Below are 19,925 nucleotides of genomic sequence, written 5' to 3'. Positions count from 1 at the left end.
CTTTGCCCTGCAGTGTTTTTATTTTTGCTTTCAGTGCGTGTTGTGCTTTGTGTCTTTATTCAAATTATTATTTTTTTGTGTGTGTTTGCAAAACCTTTTTAGAACAGAGTTTCAAAGATGGTTTAAAATAAAGCTGTAAGAAAAAAGTGGATATCTCTGCGCATTGTTTACTAGTGTCACTGAAGGTGTGTATGAAGGCGCCCACCTAATTTCTGGTTTCACAGCTTCTACCAAACTCTGTTTCCCCTGTATTTACTAAAAGCTTCTGGAGCTGAGGCTGTAATTAGAGGACATGGGTTCAGAGGGGGGTTGCAGATAAGAGTTAAATTTTATCAGGTGTAATGTGCTATCAGAGCTCATTTTGAACCTCCTGTTTATTGCCTTGTTGTGCTTCTTTAGGCCTAGCAGGTGTTCGCTTGACTTGGATACAGTGATTTAGAACAGCGTGCCCAACCAATTATCCTCCCTTCATCCATGCCTGTCTCAGTGGATTCTTTCTACCTGCCAGCATGTTCCTTTGTCCTTTGCAGATAACAAGGACACAAAGAAGTGAACATTTGATCTGATGATGTAGATGACCCCAGTGACACCAAATAAAAAAGGATTTTAAAAAATAGTTCAAAGATATTTGCAAAAACATCTGTTGGTCTGTAAAAATCAAATTCTCAAACCGCAATGACCATGAACTATAATGATCATCAGTAAAACAAAACATCTTTCCATAACAAGAAACATTAAATTTCTACCAATTGAATGATAAAATGGATTAAATGTGAAAAATAAGCTCCACAGGTAAATTAATAACTTACCACAAGAGTAGCAAAAGAGTGCGATGATGAGGAAGTGGATGAAAAATAATTTAGAGGTCGAGTCGTCATGGCTCTACAGCTCCCCCACAGCTCAACAAGGGAGAAAACTCCTTAGAGCACAGGATTCTCAGGAGGATGTCTAAAAATACTGTTTGAGGTATTTGTATCATCTCACTACTACAGGTGGTATGATGCTTCCTGGGATGCGTTACTCAATACATTTATTTAGACAATAAAAAAAAAATTGAGAGAATGTATGTTTTTTGTAAGTTTCTAATTCCTATTATGTGTTCATGCTATTTTATATAGGTTAGTGTAGTTCTATTTTGAGCATTGCAACAATAGATAATATATAGCAAAAAAAAAAACCCAAAACAAAATACAAAGGACAAGCGGAAACAAGCAGAATGACTGAAAATGTGCAATTTAGAAAAAGGCAAAAACCAGGACATTTAAAGCTGTCTTTATGACAGGCTTTTGTACATAGAGGTATATGGAATCTATAAATATTACCAACCTGCCCAAGGACTTAGTGTACCTGTGAAGCAAAATACAATTACTAAGAATTTACTAAGAAATCAGTTCTTTTTCACAATATCCAGAAACTAGCAGAAGCTAATATGTTACCAGATTTTATTTATTTCTTTATTTTTTACTTACTTACTTTAATTGAAGTTAAATTAATTTAAATTTTGTGTATCACTGGTTGCTTTTTAAAACTTAAAGAATCGTGTAGATACAGTACTTTAGTTCTGAACCCAATGGTAACAGAACAGCACACATATGTTAGTGGAAAGCCTCACACACCCATTAATGCGCTGGGAGCATTTTGGATTTCAATATCTTGTTAATTTTTTGCATTGCATGCTAACCACAGGTACACACTATATTTTTCTTTTCTTTTGATATTGGCTTACTTGATACTGTGTTTTTCTTTAACATTAAAGCCATGTTTTTTGCTGTTGCATTGAATCCCAATAGATCTGTATGGGCATTCCAAATTAGGTAACAGCATTTCTAAAAATAATATAACAAGTGTGTTGTTGAATTCAAGATTTTTAAACATAAAGAATGCGAGGTGGAGCCCCCTGTAAACACTGAGGTGCATTATATGACATGCAAACAAAGAATTGCTTTAAGCAATAGTAAACAGTAGTACAGTATATTGATACTGCTATGGTATTGTGCAGTATGTATACCTCAGGCGCTGACAACATGTGAAAAGTGGAGTAGGGAAAGCTCACTAGTGTGAACAATCAAAGTGCGGACACCAGATACAGCACTGGAGCTTCGAGACTATTCTAGGTGTCACAAAGACTCAACAGACAACTTTAATGAAAGACTATGTAACTTTGCCCTCTTCATATAATCCATCTGTGTAGTCTGACTACAACAATCTGTCAAGCGAAGACCTTTCAAGCACTGGGTGGAATTTAAAACAGGTGCTGCACAATTGGTTCCTCCACTGCAACAGAGAAAGAAAAACAGCCACGCCTGCAAGAACATAACTGACAGAACATCACATTCTCCATCCAGCTGTGTTGTCAGTCCAGGGATAACATACAGCATGCACGAAATATACTATGCATTTCCATTCTTTTTTAAAAAAAGCTGTATTCTTGGAAAAGCACATTTTGTCTCTCTTTTTTTTTCTTGGTGAATTAGTTATGATAGTCTTGATGTAAGACAAAAGATATGCGGGTTAAAACACATTTCATTCTGAGCTTATTCTCTGACACCTTGTGTGTTCTTCAAGTGGCGCTAGAACATCTGGAGCAGATTTAAACTCTGAAATTCTGGCTAGAGATTCAAAGTGGCGACTTTTTTATTGAATCCACTCCAAAGTCTGCGAGGCTGAAACGTCTTCTGGCAGGACCTTTCAAATCCATACTCATGTTGCTTTGTCATGTGACCTCTTTCGCAGTGCTTTTTGACTCCTGTGTCAAACTGATAGTGCCTTTTCATGTGGGTACACAAAGGGGTGAAAAGTAATCTCTTTCAGTTGAATGGATTGTCTTGTCAAAAGATGTCTTGATTAATTTAAAAAGATGTCAAATAAAGTGTTAAATATATGCATATGCAATAATCTACTTCGTGTACAGTGTTTACTCACTTTTCATGGTTTCTCTGTGACTTGTGAGTACTGCCTCCCTTCCATCAATCCAGGCCTAACCATAGCACATACCGGCTACAACTAAAACCTAGGCTACTGCTGTGTAACAAAACACACATTCACATGCCACAGACAGCAAATTGCTTCTCTCATTCCCCACCACGCCCTGCCTTCATTCTCAGCCACCTGCAAAACAAACTGCGCTGGAAATTTCACTACAAATTACCCTGTGTCTGCCAAATCCCCCTGGGAGCTTAGGAAATCAAAACCCGGGATCTCCCTGCCCTGTAGAAACAGACTGTAGCCCCACACGGGCGCACAAAATATCTCGACTGAATTTTGTTTAAAATAAGAATCACTATGTGCGTGTGTGCTTTTTAAAGATATTCATTTACTCTACTATTCTTACATTTGCGCTGTGGATTTCAGGTTTTCAGTTTCTACCTTTGAGTATTTCGTAAGATGATCCTAGAAATCACGGCAAGAAACATGTAGTCTCACAAATAAAGCTGAAACTCATTTTTTAAAAAAAAGTTTGGCGTTAAAAGAAAAGGTGACCATGTAAAAGTCACCAATTTAACTTCTGACAACGCCAATGCTGTGAACATGCCCCCTACTTCTGTTGCATTTCAAGTCACATTACATTTTGAAACCAGGCCTCCGTTACTGCTAAGAAAGAGTGAAAACTGAGACCTGCTTCGCTTCATGGGAAAATCAAAGGAAGGCACATACCTTAGCAGTGAATAATGATCAACAGCATAAACCCAACAGTATGTACTGTTAGTGCCACAGTGCCTCCTGGTGACGTCTCCGCATAACTCCAAACAGACAGGAATGTCGGAGAGAGAGTGAGTCCGTGCCCGATGTGCCAGAGAGATGAGTGCTGAAAGCTCCTTGGAAAAAGGATTAGGACTGTTTATGTTGGCCAAGTGGCCCGCTGCCAGCTGCTCAAGTGTGCAAACTTCTTAAAGCTGCAGAGCTTCGGGTTGGCCATGAATCTTCTCACTCTATTTACCCTCCTCTCTGAATGTTTGGATGATTGTGCTTTGTTCAGGAGGGGGGGGGAACCCTCCATTTCAACCCCCACCTCTAAGAAAGCCCTGCTGCTTGATTCCAAACCAGCTTTTCTGGGACACCACCTCCACAGCACACCCATGCACAAAGTCTTTGCTTTACTCCTGGTATGTCTGTGTAGGTTCTCAATAATCCAGGTTATGGTAAACTTAAGTGCTTGAAAAAAAGAAGGCAACTAGACTTTAGGTTTGTGAGGAAGGTAGAAGGTCTTCACAAACCTGAAGTCCACTCGCTTTAACGTTTTCTCCTGGTATGTTTTTCTATTTTTTCCCCTTAAATATCCAAGCAAAAAACAACAAAAAACTACTTAATAAACTAGTGATATCAAAAAGATGTATCAGCAGTAGGATAAGACTGAGCCTGGAGGTGGCAGGATGCCAGAGCTCTGTGGCCTGGAGCTAGATCAGAGCAGGGTTCATGAGCTGTCGTTATGAGATGGGGGTGGGGGGGTCTCAGGTCAGGGAATAATAAAAGGCAGCCTCAGCAGCAACACAGCTCAACCCCAACTTCTGTTATTGAGCTTTGGAAATCACGACGATTCTTCCCATCGCATGTAGGCTTCAGGGTTACCATTAACAGTAGAGTATTTAAACATGCGTATCCAGTTACTTTAACAGATATAATCTTACATTTAAACAAAACCCTGTAGATTATTAAGCTTTTAAATTGCTACAGCACTTGGATGCAAATTCTCCCAGCTCCAATGAGCATCCATGGGGCAAGCATCACATTTCTCATATATTTTAGCTATGCTGATCTAACTGCATGCTGTTATTTCTGTATGCAGTGAGAAAACATAACACTCTGGAGCTTTGAAATTCAGCTGGCTGTGTTATAGAGCTCAGTTAAATTTAATTTCTGCTTGCCAGTTTGATCTATTTTTGCAATCTTTGTTGATTTATAAATAAATCGCTTTGACTTTGATGCCCATTAAAGTCACACAGCAGCAGTTGTTCACAGACCAAAAGTGCCACATTTCTAGTGGATACAAAGAGTAACCGAGTCCACACTGAACAAACTCTTAGCAGGCTCAGCTTCACTATAATGTACTGTATGTAGCCAATGTGAGGTATTTATCCTGCCAACCTGGTTTGTGATAAAGACATTTGCCAAAAGCTGAAAATCCATTATATACACAATTTCAAAATTTAAAAACATACCAAACAGCTGACCGATCTTTCATAGATCCTTGAGGTGATAAGAGCAGCACCTTAAATTTATATTAGAGATATTTTGTTATATTTTTTTAAACTTAGACCAGCTGTGACCAATGACTGTACAGTCACTGGCTGTGATCACATAATATCCTCTGGGATTAATCAAGTATTCTGATTCTTGCCAATGCTGCCATCTTTTGATATGCAGTGGTACTGCAAAAAAAAAAAAATAATACATTTTTAATTTAAATACATCAAAACACATTTTTATGGGAAAGGTCTGTTATCATTTTGTTTTCTGTCTCTATGTACAGCTGTGTGTGTGTGTATATCTTATTATACAAAGACAAGTGCATTAAAAGAATTAAAAACCACCACCACATAAGAGCATACTTTATAGACAATCACACTTAAAACTTTGTATTCAAACACTGGAACATGCAAAATACAGAGTCTTGCACCACTGTCAGTTTTCCATTGAATTAAAAAAAAATGCACCAACAAATATATTCAACATGTTTGTTGAGTTCATTAAATTAAAATATCCAGCCACTAAAATGTGCATAAGCCATGCAAATTCATCAGCCTTCCCTGGTGGACGTCTGCAAAGACAATAAAAACTTGACATTAAGGCACTTAATCAGGCAGAGAACTCAGGCACTCTTTAAAAATAATGAACGTTTAAAAATTAATTATCTTTAAAGTTCACAAGAGTTCACAAGAAGTACCAACATAAGCTATATTGCACTCCATTATTACTGTAAACAAATTCACATATTTGGCACTGTGTACTAAAAAGTCATGAGGTACATTCACAGATACAAAGTTAGACGAGAACAAACACACATGATGCTAAACCCAATGTGTAATAACATAGCTTACCCTTGTTTAAAATAAATGTTATACTCTGATATGATACTAATATGATAAAATCTTGACGCTGACAGTCTTGGACTCTACATTATTACCATGTCGTCATCCGTTGGTTTGCAGGCTACTATCCAAAACACAGATTTGGCACATTAGAACACCAATATGAGAATGGCCAAACTGATAATCCAAAGCATATTTGGATGAAGCTACTCAGATAATGCTGAGCTCAGGCTCAGCAGATCACTTACAAAAGTAAAGAAGAGGTGTAAAGTAAAAGTAAGAGACGAGAGAAAATCTCTTCGACCATGTTGAGTGTTGTTGCAGAGTCACGTTCCCTGTTGGCAGCTCACATATGGAACGCCACAAGAATGTCTCTCTCAAAAAAACTAAACAAGGACACTACCTGTTAACTAAATCATACTTTTTTCATTATTGTTTTACACTTGCAATTAGTGATAGACCATAAACTCTTGGGAAAAGTGTCCATACGCTGAGGTAATAAATCATGTGAGCAGTAATTTTTTCATAATCTTTTTACCATTATGATTTTCTTTCATGACTAGAGAAGTCGCCCCATAGCAGGACATTAGGAAAAAAATACAAGTTCAAGGCACTTGAGCATTAATTTCACATGTCAGAGCTGAAACCATTCATCCATTCATACAGTGGTGTAAAGGCAGACTGTGATAAACATTTTTCTCCCAGAGAAATACTCTGTGTGGTTGCTATTGATGTTCAGGCTGTAGAGTGATTATTTTCACAATGCACATGCAATAATGCTCCAAATTAAGTGAAGCACCTGAGGATCTGGGACATCAGCTGACTGTTTTTCAGTAAAAGTGATTTTCCATGAAAGTGTATTTTACAAAAAATTTACAAATTGTTGGTGTCCTAAAATGTGACAATAATTAGAACAGTATTCAGACATTTCACTTGAAGGTAGAGGCTCCACTGAGTTAAAATCTTGAAAGATTTTGCATCATTGTGATCGTGGTCTACTACCAAGCCCAAGAAGAGAATAGTATTAATTACGTTTCAGGTTTTCCAAAGATCAAAGCCTTCCGATCCTGATTCGTGAAGATCCTTATGCCTTACTGTACTGAGGCTTATCCTTGAGGCATAACTGATGTGTTTTTTGGCTGTAGAGCACCTTTTGTTTTATAAATTATGTAAAATAATGGAAGGACGATGCCTATCAGGAGCATGGCAACTACAGCGTTCCACCAGTTGATTCCCCAGTCAGCACCATAACTGGTCCGACGCTGTCCTTTCAACCCAAAATGCTGTTGTTTTTGCGAGTTATCCAGAAATTCCTCATCTCGATCAGTTGTGGTTTGAATTAGTTTGTTTATATCATTATCCACCTCCATGAGAAAATCTGTGGCCTCTTGTATATGAGGCTGGGCTCTGGCTTTGTTCTGAGGCTCCACTGGTGTTTGAGAAGCATTGGGCATTTCTTCTTGAGGATCACTCGGATTTGAGAAAGTTTCAGTTAAGAAGCTGTGTTGCTGAACTGGTATTTTGATGAATTTCAGTGCAAATAGATCTTGTTCCTGCATTAGGTTGTTCACCCGTTTTATATCGGCTACCTGTTGAAAAAGTGACAAACGTACATCAATATAAGCACATGAAGAAAAATAATTTAACAAAAATGTCTGCAGCTATGAAAAAGCTTTTACCTTGCAGCCATATTGCAGTGCAAGCTTGCTGAGATTATCATCGGCTAACACTTCCCGCACCAGCAGCGGGACATTTTTCAGTCTGTCCTCCTGGTCCTGGAAATCCCGTGGTCTCAACTCCATGACACCGAGTTCCTCATCGTCTGAAGATGCAGCACATTCATTTGTTTTCCTCCTGAACATATAGACCTGGCCATCTGCACTGGCGTGAACATCCACCGGGGCCTGGAAAGCCCGCGGACCATTCTCCCCCCGCCACATAATTAAACACCAACCTGTAAATGTAAGCACATAGCAAATATTTACACATGCACAGTCATACTTGCACAGTAGATAAAGTTACATGGAACATATGTTCTATGTTTAAGTAAGTTCTGTACAAATTTATGTTTTGTCATTCATAATTAAAGGTGCAATGTAGACACAGTTGGGTTATGTTAGTGTTATAAACGGCCCAAAATCTTCACTCCACTAAAATGATCAATGTGCTTTTCTACCATGTTTTACAATAACATTGGATGGTAATCAAAAGAGAATTAACAAGGTTGGCTAGTTTCTATTTAAAGATGATTAACCATGTTCTGACTGGAGGTGTTCTAAAAAATGAACAAACAAAAAAAATATATATATACAGTTTTGCTATCTACAAGGCAATCATACAGCAGGAAGAAGTCAACGAAATTGAACCAAGCTTCAGCCAAGACAGTATCTGAGATGATCCACCCACAACACAAGGTTAGTCTACAGTATTCAGTTGTGTGTGAATATGTACTGATGCTGAGCTTAATCTCCACATTGAAATCTTAAGCCAGCCGAGAGTGACTTAGCAAGTCCATGGGCTACAGTTGCATCATGAGGTTTTAAAAATTAACAGACGTACTGAATGTGAATAGTGCTAATAAAAAGGCAGAGTGGCTGACAATCACCACTGGTTATTTGGGGTAAGTGGGGGCTTGTTTCTACTAAATAAAACAAGACACAAAGCACTGCAGCCTGCCTGTTCTTAAAAAGACAGCAGCCTCAATAAATACAGTATACTCCTGAACCTGAAGCATAAATGATACCTCATTACTTAACAAGCAAAACCCATCCACCAGGCTCTAGTTATTATGGCATAAGAGAGGTGGGCAATCTTCCCAGTGGGTCATATGAGAAACTGAGACTGTGGAGTGCTGCACCAAAAAGCTTATAAAAAGATAGAATTATCACTGGGTAGATGCTTGATGATCCAGTTCCCGAGAAACACTAAAACTATGGCATGCTCTTTTGTTTTCATTTACAAGCTGAAAATGTTAAGTTTGTTTTCCTTTTCAGTGTCTTTATTTTAGATTAGGAGAAATTCTATTACATTAAACGCAACATTTATTTAATCTACCAACTTTTCGACATCATAACTTGGGCAATTTAAATACACTTTGTGATGGAAATTGTAACCCCCACCAGGGCAAAAACTCTTACCATATACAGTACTAACAGAACATGTTTCCTAAGAACGGAGCTTACTGTGCGCACTTGAATGCAGCAGTAACTTGAGCTAAAAGGAGCTAATGCTAGCAGGTTAGCTTAAGGAGTTCGACTTCGGTTCACAAACTATCGTCATCGCGACAAAAACCAAGCAAGCGACTCGGTTTACTTCTATTATAAGTACAACAGGGTCATTCGTTGGAGAATAAAGACCAAAGGAAAACACTTTTACTGACTTCAAACGCCCAGAGTACCTTGTTTCTTTCCAATTACCTTATCCAAAATGCATGGGTCACTAATTCCCAGACCAGTCTGGTTGGCTTTTCTTCTTCGTTGCACTCTAAAACGTGTTGGTATTATACGAGCATGCAATAGCGCCACCCGCGATGTTTCAGGCTAAACACATCGGTTACAATCGGTTAAAGATGATAGACCAAAGTTTTATAAAGAGTTATTAAAGTTTTTTTTAATTGGGTTTTAAAATTTGTTGTCAGTTCAATTAAATTTTATTTAATTTTCAGTCTTTTTGCTTGTTACTCTAAAGTTCGTAGTGGTCACGCAAACAGAGGAGGAGGATCTCAGAGTATGACGAGTGGTGAGGAGGATATGCAGCAGATTAGAGTGATATACAGGAATGAGATTATAGAGATACTAAGAAGCAGAATCTTAACATTAATCCAATATTCTACAGAAAGCCAGTGAAGCTGTTTAAGTACTGGAGGAATATACTCTATAGAAAGTCTTCTGGTAATAACACAACAGCTTCTGAATAGGAGTCAACTATAATGTATTTTCACAGTTGTAGTTTTTGTTTGTAGTTTTGTTGCTTTAATCTTATCAGGGTAGTGGTTTAAATACCTGAGTTCAACTATGCAAAGCAATGGACAGTGCACAAGAGAGACAAAGAACAGAGTGCAAACGAAGTTGAGTGGGTGGAGCTGAGTGCAAGAGTGAAAGATAGTAGTGAACCTGTTATGACGTATGGTCTAGAGACAGTGGCACTAAAAATGCTGAAGGTGTAGGTAGCAGAGTTGAAGATAAAGGAATTTTCACGAGTGTATCATGAGTGTTATGAAACCCAATAACCAGTTGTGCCACCCTTAGCAGCAACAAGTACAATCAAATGTTTGTGATAAACATTAACATGTTTTTCACATCACTTTTGCCCCACTCTTCTTTGTAGAATTATTTTAATTCAACCACACTGGAGGGTTTTCTAGCATAAACCAGAGCATCTCAATCAGATTTAAGTCTGGGCAGATCACCCCAAAACCTTCATTTTGTCTTTTTTTGAGCCATTCAGATGTGAACTTGCTGAGGTGTTGTCCTGCTGCATAACCTGAATTTGAGATTCAGAACACAAAGTGATGGTTGGTCTTTCTCCAAGACTTTTTGGCATAAAGCAGAATTCATAGTTCATCAATTACACAAGTTGTCAAGGTCCCAAAGCAGCAGAGCAGCCCCAGACCATCACACTACCACCACCATGTTTGACTGTATGATGTTCCTTAATGAAACACTGTCTTAGTTTTATTCGAGATATAACAGCACTCAAACTTCCAAAAAGTTTCACTTTTTTCTCATCAGTCTGGAGAATATTTTCACAAGCGTCTTGGGGATCATGAAGATGTTGTTTGGCAAATGTAACATGAAGCTCTGCATTCTTTTTGGTTTGGTTTCCGGGTTCTTTTGTGACCTCCTGGATGAGTCATTGATGTGTTCTTTGAGTAATTTTGGTATGCTGGCCACTCCTTCCCAGGAGTGGCAAGTCTCCATTTGTGAATAATCGTACACTAGAGTCACAATGCCTTAGAAATGGCTTTGAATTTGTTTGATGATATGTAATATTTAAGTATGACAAATATGCAAAGTAATTTAAAAAATCAGGAAGGGGATTAAATATTTTTTCACTGCACTGTATAAATTCTGATTCCAATTGCTGTACTATTTTTGGTCCTAAATCTGTACCTGTGCAACAATAACATCGGAGTGAATGCAAACTAGTACAAATGGCAAATGTCAAGGTGGATTCATTAGTAAAGAGACATGCTGTGAAGTGTTTTTACTTATAATGTTGCTTCAGTCCATAAAACAACTCACAAATATTGTATTTGTTGTGTTTCTATACCTATTTTGGGGTGTAAACAAAATCAACATGAACTTAAAAGCTGAAGAATCTGTTTTACAGTTAGGGGACTGCTGCTGAATATTAAGATAGCAGAATTAATGACCAAAAGTATTAATTACAAAATGCAAGAAAGCAAGATGCAAGACAAGAAACTGTTCATAAACATAAAATGAGGTATAATGTATATAAAAAAAGACAGCCCTTTAGTATTTTCTGCTTAAAATGATCATTTTCTATGATTCTGACATCTGTTGGTGGAAAATAATCATTACAGCTCATCCAAGTCGCTGAGACTCAAGTTATTTGCCTGCTGTAATTTTGCTGGTGAAAAAAATGGGATGGTGAGCACAGTATCAAGCAGCACACAGTCTTGAGCTGAGAGTCTGTCATAACCTTAATATTAGTCCCTCTGTCCTAAGGCAAAGGACCGGAGTTTATTAAAAAAAAAAAAAACACTCACCGTAGTGGTGGTATCTCATTTTACCACTAGATGGGGCTATTGGTCTTTCAGAACTTGCCATTTAAGTTCGTCTGTTAGGCGATACCAAGTGTTTTCTGGCATTATTTGAATCCTTTCCTGTTATTAGTTAGTCACTGATGTCTTCTGATGTCTCAACTTCTCATAGCTGAGAAGCTCCTCCCGTCTTCTCAAAGACATAGACTGAGTAAAAACATGGAAATAACTGATTAATAAAATGTCTTTAAAAATGTATTTAATCTAGCTATATCCAGCTGAAATCAATTTCAAAATAATACAGCTCATTCTGGTGCATCTGTGGTTAATATAACTATTTGTCAGACATAGAAAATAATAATTAACATTATTATGGAAGCCTGCTTTTGTCACACAATATGCTTTAATCACTATTTGGTAAAAAACAAAACAAAACAAACAAACAAACAAACAAAAAAACCCCCAGCATCTTACTGTAATCACATTACATTTTTCAGTAGTGCAGTAATGTAATGTGTTATTAACAACAACCCCAAACATGCTTTTTTCTTTCTGCACACTTGTTTTACAATCAACTGATTTCAGTTTGTGCGCAGGAGGAGAAAAATGGTGAAATTGTCTTTAAGGAGTGGAAATCAGGAAATTACTTTTATGTTTATTGCACAAAAGGACAAGAGTGTGATTGAAGTGAAAACTACATCCAGGACAGAAACAGCCCGCTACAATCAGCATGCTAACACAAAGATAGTGAAACGAAACGGCACTAAGCATAAGTCCAAAACTGTACTGTTTGTATGAAATATATTTGAGACCTGAAATGCCATTATCTGGTTTACTCTCATTAGTCTTGTGAATCAGACAAACACTTTGTAGGTTACAGCACATTGGCATGGGTCAGCTCAAGAGCTGCTGGTACATAGAAGATACATGCTAAGCTAACTATTAACTGACCATTGGCACCAGTTTTCACAGTTCTTGTCCAAAGCCCTATAATGTCACTTAAGTAGCAAACTTGAATGATGATCAAACTCATTCTCCATGTTGAAAGACTGAAACATAACTTAAAAGGTATTAATTTAACACACGGGGGACTTTAGCCAAAAAGAGTTAGCTTAAGCAATATAAAAACAACACATTAAAAACATGCACTACTTGAAGAGGGGCGATCGTGGCTCAAGAGTTGGGAGTTCGCCTTGTAATCGGAAGGTTGCCGGTGTTGTGCCAAAAAGTGATTGTCTGCCAAAAACTGATTTCCAATGTTTCTGTGTATTTTTTATGTGTAATATCTTCAGTATGTTCGTAAATAGACTTCGGTGAACAGGGTTTACAAAGGGGTTATATAGAGAATTAAAACAATATCTGTTTTTCAAGTATCTTTACAACTCTCTGCTATTGTACTTACATTATAACCAATCCAGTCCTTTATCCCCACTTAAAATATTTTTACAGAAATATTGTAATATTTGCTGCCATTTCTGCTGTCCTCTTGGCCAACTTACTCTTACAAAAGACATTTTTAATGTTAATGAGATTTTTTTTAACTGGATAAATAAAGGTTATATAAAAGTCACTGCCAAAAACTGATTGCGGCTTCTACCTTGTTACACGAATGTTGTTTGTGGCTCAAGATGACTTTATGTCATCCATGAGGGATGCATTTGACATATGTTTCACATATTATAGCCCAACAAGTTACTTATAGCAGTTTAAATACGAGCAATCAGTTTTTGGCAAATACCGGAAATCAGTTTTTGGCAGACAATCACTTTTTGGCACAACACCGGTTTGAGCCCCGGCTTGGACAGTCTCTGTCGTTGTGTCCTTGGGCAAGACACTTCACCCATTGCCTACTGGTGGTGGTCAGAGGGCCCGGTGGCGCCAGCAGCCTCGCCTCTGTCAGTGCGCCCCAGGGTGGCTGTGGCTACAATGTAGCTTGCCATCACCAGTGTGTGAATGTGTGCGTGAAGGGGTGGATGACTGGATATGTAAAGCGCTTTGGGGTCCTTAGGGACTAGTAAAGCGCTATATAAATACAGGCCATTTACCATTTGAAGATTTCCCAGACAAATAGATTTGTATTTATTATCCCTGTCTTTTATTTGCCATTTTAGGTCCATATGGAGTCAGCTGATATTATTTGTGATATTTTTATTTTCGCTAGATTTTTGTTGACTCTGTTACATTATAGAGTTGTTGCAGATTTGCCACACACCCATGATGTGAATCTCTCATTTCTCCCATTCCACCACATCCCAAAGGTGCTTTGCAGGATTGAGATCTGGTGACTGTGGAGGTCATTTAAGAACAATGAAGTCATTCTGATGTTCAAGAAATCAGTTTGAGAAGATTTGAACTTTGTGACACCGTGTATTATCCTACTGGAAGCAGCCATCAGAAGATGGGTACACTGTGGTCATAGAGGGATGAACATGGTAAGCAACAATACTCAAGTAGGCTGTAGCATTTAAATGAAATTCAAATGATACTAATGAAGGTCCCAAATTGTGCCAAGAGAATATCCCCCACAACATTACACTACAACCAGCAACCTGAATCATTCATGCAATGGTGGATGGATCCATGCGTTCATGTTTTCAGCCTCCCTGGTACAAACAACCATTTCACATTCAATGTCACTTCAATCAACCCTTCATGTGATTGTCTGATTAGATTTTGCACTAATGAACAGTTAAACAGGTGCACGTATAACCTATAACATATATATAGCCTATAACATGTGATCAAAGGAGCTCTCACTTGATCACAGTAAGCTTTCACTTGCAAGTGAAAGAAACCGTCTTTAAGTTGCGAAATCAGAAAAAAAAACATCTGAGAAATTGCTACATTAGTGGCAAAATATACAGTTTTGTACATCCTGAGAAAGAAAGAAAGCACTGGTGAACTCACCAACACAAAAAAAGACCCGGACGTCCCAAAAGACAACAGTGGTGGATGATCCCAGAATCATTTCCATGGTGAAGTGAAACCCCTTCACAACAGCCAACCAAGTTAACAACACTCTCCAGCAGGAAGGCATATCGATATCCAAGTCTACCATAAAGAGACAACTGCATGGAAGTAGATACGAGGGTTCACTGCAAGGTGCAAGCTACTTATAAGCCTTAGAAATAGAAGGGTTTGATTGGAGTTTTCTAAAGAATAACATCTAAAAAAATCAGTTCTGGAAAAACATTCTTTGGACAGATTAAACCACAACCAACCTCTACCAGAATGATCACAAGAAAAAAGTATGGAGAAGATGTGAAACAGTACATGATCCAAAGCCTCCTACATCATGTGATGGCTTGGGTGTGCATAGCTGCCAGTGGCACTGAGACACAAGTGTTTATTGATGATGTGATACAGGACAGAAGCAGCTGAATTAATTCTGAGGTGTTTAGAGTTAATTACATTGTTTCATAATGGTTCATAATACAGATGGACATACTGTCAAAGTAACCCAGTTGTTTCTTAAAGAAAGAAAGAAGTGCAATATTCTTGAATGGTCAGTCACCTGATCTTAACCCAACTGAGCATGCATTTCACTTTTTGAAGACTAAACTTAAGACAGAAAGGCTCACAAACAAACAGCAACTAAAAGCCGCTGCAGTAAAGGCCTGGCAGAGCATTAAAAAGGAGGAAACCCAGCATCTGGTGATGTCCATGAGTTCAAGATTACCCAATTTTTATCCAATCTTTTTGTTCAGTCCACTGAATTAAAGCTGAAAGTCTGCACTTCAATGGCATCTGAGGCTTTTCATTTAAAATTAATTGTGGTGATTTACAGAATCAAAGTTAGAAAAAAGCTCTCTATGTCCAAATATTAGTGGACCTAAGTGTATATGACAAAGATTTGGTGCTGTAGTAAAACAAAGAAATCTTTAACTACTCATCCACTGACACATTTTACAGTTGACCCAGCAACAGACTGTGTTTAAAATGCATGCATTAACTTGGACAGGAAGTTGAATTCAGGTAGCAAAAAATGATCGGATATGTGACTAAGAGTCACATATCTGAGAAAATAAGCACACTTAACTGTGATTGATTGTCCGCGAATAGAAGCAATCTGTAATTTCTAAACTGACCTCTGCAGCAAAGTGTAGTGCTTATTTGAGTGTTCTTTGGAATAGCTAGTCTCTACTTTGTTTTTATTGTATGCTTTCATATGAATCCCTTCAGAGTAGCATTCAGTAACACATCTGTTCAGTCAATTGGGTGTGTCTATTGCACAGAGATGTGTCAGTGTCAGCTCCTTTCCCAGACATCTAGTAACAAAATTGTGACTTTTGAAGTAATTTTTAACAAACTTCCCACTTGCTTTACCATATTTTCTGCACTATAAGGTGCACTTAAAATCGACAGTGCTCCTTATAATCCAAAAAATACGGTACATTTAGATAAACAATTTTCAGTGCAGTGGTACTTTCAGGTCACTGGAACGTGTCAGGCATATCTGCCATAATGTGTGTCCTTCACATTGGAAATCAAACTACAGTAATCAATTTTAAGTTACACTGCAAGTTGTTCATTGACATTAAAGAAGCATTTGATATTTGACAAGTGCTACAGAGTGCACAGTTAAGTGAGTAAAGTAGCACTGCGTCGCTAACTAACTACTGTATATAGCTTACCGTTAACTATGGCTATTGGGTGGCTGTCCAAACTCTTAATTCTTCCCAAGCCACACGGGTGAATTATCAGTTTTAAATACTTCTTACAGATGAAGACATGACCCATGTTCTGCCATACCACAATAGCAGACCTGCTATTGCTATTGTAGTGTTGCTTTCCACTTGTGCATACTCATTCAGCCCGAAACCACAAATGACCTCCAGTTGACTCCTTTAACAAGACACCAAAGTAACCTCAAATGCCAGTCTGATTTTGTAGTGACAATATAAACCTGTCTCTTAATTAAAGAAAATCATTCTGCAGTAATTGATATCATGTTCTCTGATTAACTTGTTTTTGTTGTATGTTCAGCCAGCACAACCTCTGCATTATTGAAGTGAAGCTTACTGTTGACTTCATTGTCTCATAAAGTCACCTTTCACTTAAAGAAGCTGAAAGAAAGTAAAGTTAACGTTGCCTTAGAGGGAATCATCATATCATTTACATTGCATTCAGACTCAAGGTGTAACACTGAATGGTGATCAACAGAGCGGCATGATTTGCAGTATTTCAGGGCCACTGAACAGCTTGTCCAGATGACAGAGAGATAGGGAGAGATAGAGATAGAGAGAAGAAACGCAAAACAAGTGAAAGAGAGGTGGGAGAGGGACAGAGATAAAACCACGTTGCCCACAGAATACCAGAAGGGGTTTGCCTTAAATGATTCAGAATGAGGATTAAATATTCATTGAGGTGAAAGATTCATGTACGCCACATCTGTGAACTCACGGCTGTATGGCCACATTACTGCATGTTTCACTATCCTGTGTTCAAAGTTTCAATTTTTATTGTGTGATTAATTTGTGATACCTTCACATATACTTCTAAAGCCAAAGGTTTGAACCTTTACTCACAAAACCACACAAAAACAAAGATATGATCACATATGATGTTGCAGTATTTATATGCCCAACACTGGTTTCATTCACTTTTCTTTGACCCACATCTGCCAACTTTTTCTTTCTTTTCTTTTTTTGGTAACATTGTTCCTAAACTTTTGTTCACTTACACCCAAATTATCTTTATAGAAACGATCAGAAAGTTGTTCGGGTAAAATAAAACTAGTTCAGTGTATGCGCACATTTAGTTTGCAATCAACAAGGGCAACAGTAGTTCTGTTCATTTTTATTGAAGTGTTGACACAGGCCCGATTATACCTGATTGCTGTATACTGTGAAAGACACTTGATTATTTGTCTTGCAAAAAATAGAGCGTGAGAGTTTTGGCTTCATCTGCTGGATGGATGTTGAGATGAACCACAGGTAACTGCAGCTTTGTCTTAGGAATCCGTGGGGGTTCTGCAGTAGTCGGCGTGGGGAAACCAAACTGAATCGTTATGACTCGGGGTCATGGCAGCAGTTCAGATGTTTATTGATTAAACGTCAGCTGCCCAGGTGAACGTGATTCACAACACTGAGGGGCGTAATTCAACAATCCATCACCAGTAGAGGAACATTCAAACCAAAACATCATCGCTGCATGCTTAGATCTCATGCTACTGCAAGAGTGGTGGTGTGCTGTAATAGTTAGGAGAGGCTGCACATAAGTTCTCAGAGTCCTGGAACGACTAAATGTTGAGTTGTCAAGGGAGGTACAGCTGTTATGAAAATTGATGTTATCTATGCTTTGAGAGAACACAATAATGCTGGGTTATTTGTATATGGGGACTACTAAGACTGTGGACTGAGTAAGGTTTATTTCATGATGGGTTCAAATAATTTTTTGATTCAGCTTAGTAGTATTTAGTAATTATTCTTCAACCGGAGAGAGGGAGTATATAATCAGGTTTTATCTGTCTGTTTGTTATTGGGTCTAGTGTCTACAGTTTTTAAGATATAATTTAAAATTTTTGCCTGATGGTCGATACCAATAACAGCTCGAGCTGATTTAATTTTGATGAAAATCAGGTCAAGGTCACACCAAATGTGGAAATCATTTAAAACTTTAAAATTTCTTCAAACTTTACAAGAATATACTAGGTCTTGGTAGACATAAATACCTAGGTTGGCTAAGCATTTGACATTGACTGTTAGAACCCAAAGTAAACAATGACCTTGAATTTCTTTTTTCATAAAACCATATCGAGTATAATGTATCATACTGAAGGCATGGAAAGAGCTTTACAGAGCTTTTTATTTTCCAATGTAGCGCCCTACGGCACCACATCAAAGTTTTTGCACAGTCCTTGGGTGCTGTTGTTAAAGCCTTTGCAATTATCTTTGGAGTATGTAACTCAACTATCAAGTGAAAATTACCTTTTTTAAGGTTCTTACATGGAAGCTTTGATGTATTTTCTGCATTTTAATATATTTTTAATCTGAATATGTTTAATATTACTATTAAACTCTTAATATTCACTAATCAGCTTTGCAATTTATTGTTAAATTAACCCGTTATTTACCAGTAACTGATTAAATGTTTGTATAACCCACAGTGTACCAGAGTTGGGGCATTTGGTATGTGTTCAATTTAAGAAGAACAAAATCATTCACATAGATAACAGAAATAATTATATTTTAGCATTAAAATTTGAATTTGAATTAAAGAGATTGTGAATACTGGTGAATTAACTTAAAAAATGATTTTGGTAGTACTGTGTGTATATACATTTGATTATTCTCTAAAAACCAGGATGGGGGTCATTCATAATAAGTAAATAAATATTAATACCATCTGCATAATGAGAAAGACAGAACAAGCATCCTTGCATATTATAATATAATGTCAGTGCTGATGTGCTCTCTGGGTACTATTCAAGTCAACAAAGGCCTTCATCCAGGGGACTGGGGAGTGGTTTGCTCAGAGGTGCAGTGGAACTGTGTGTGGGGTATATTAATTTGGATTCTGGACCCTAAGGGTGACCCCTCACATGAGACATAGCTCTGGCAGTCCTGGTCTTCATGCAGGCCATGAGCGTACAGTGACACATAACCTTGCCCTGTCACCACCCTCACCACTGTGTCAGATATCATTACTGTGATTGACGTTGAGCTAACACTCCAGTCCTATGAGATTTGAGGCTCTGTATAACCTCGCCCTAGTTGCGTACCAGGGCTAGGACATTTGGGGCATTGTACTGGATCATGATGCCATCTGTGTTTCTAGCTTGTACTTCAGTTTAACAAGGTCACAAGCTTTGGTAACCTTGGGTTAATGCGCGGTCTTTTCAGCCAAAATGTTTTTGGAAAGTAGTAGATTTCTAAAGAATAGTGAACAGCTGGTGTTATACACCAGTATCACATTAACACTATAACTTGAATGAATGTGTATGCATAGTCTTATTTACTGTAATCTATAGATCACTAGTGACAGCAAACTATAAATGACACACAGTGTAATTAAATGCTTTAAATGGGAATGGACAAGTGTGCAATTCATTAAAAGGTGCGGGACAAGATATTAACATTGCATTTTAAGTTATGGCTTCCTCCTGCAATGCGATTATTAGCATTCTGGTGCAAATATAAGTTTTCTACTGAAACATGCAACTGTTGTAAACA

At 37.8% G+C, this 19,925-nt stretch overlaps 1 protein-coding gene across 4 annotated transcripts in view; it reads right to left on the bottom strand.

Annotated features, from left to right (window-relative positions):
- Positions 1 to 5,492: 5,492 nt before the first annotated feature.
- Positions 5,493 to 19,925, bottom strand: part of lysmd4 (LysM, putative peptidoglycan-binding, domain containing 4) — a 126,309-nt gene continuing 111,876 nt past the window's right edge. The window contains exons 1-3 of one of the 4 annotated variants that reach the window (XM_086298593.1): positions 9,443 to 9,502; positions 7,706 to 7,980; positions 5,493 to 7,615 (exon numbers count right to left, since the gene is read on the bottom strand). In XM_086298593.1, the coding sequence (XP_086154719.1) occupies positions 7,133 to 7,615; positions 7,706 to 7,966 (744 nt within the window). In that variant the 5' untranslated portion in view covers positions 7,967 to 7,980; positions 9,443 to 9,502 and the 3' untranslated portion in view covers positions 5,493 to 7,132. The other 3 variants (XM_086298592.1, XM_086298595.1, XM_086298591.1) reach the window with 3 other exon arrangements.

Source organism: Aulonocara sp. 'chitande type north' Nkhata Bay, linkage group LG7 (genome assembly GCF_057382095.1).
Source record: "Aulonocara sp. 'chitande type north' Nkhata Bay isolate Kocher_YH1m ecotype deep benthic linkage group LG7, A_spYH_male_GT1.1, whole genome shotgun sequence".
Lineage (NCBI taxonomy): Eukaryota > Metazoa > Chordata > Actinopteri > Cichliformes > Cichlidae > Aulonocara > Aulonocara sp. 'chitande type north' Nkhata Bay.
This window is presented reverse-complemented; position numbering and strand designations above follow the sequence as displayed.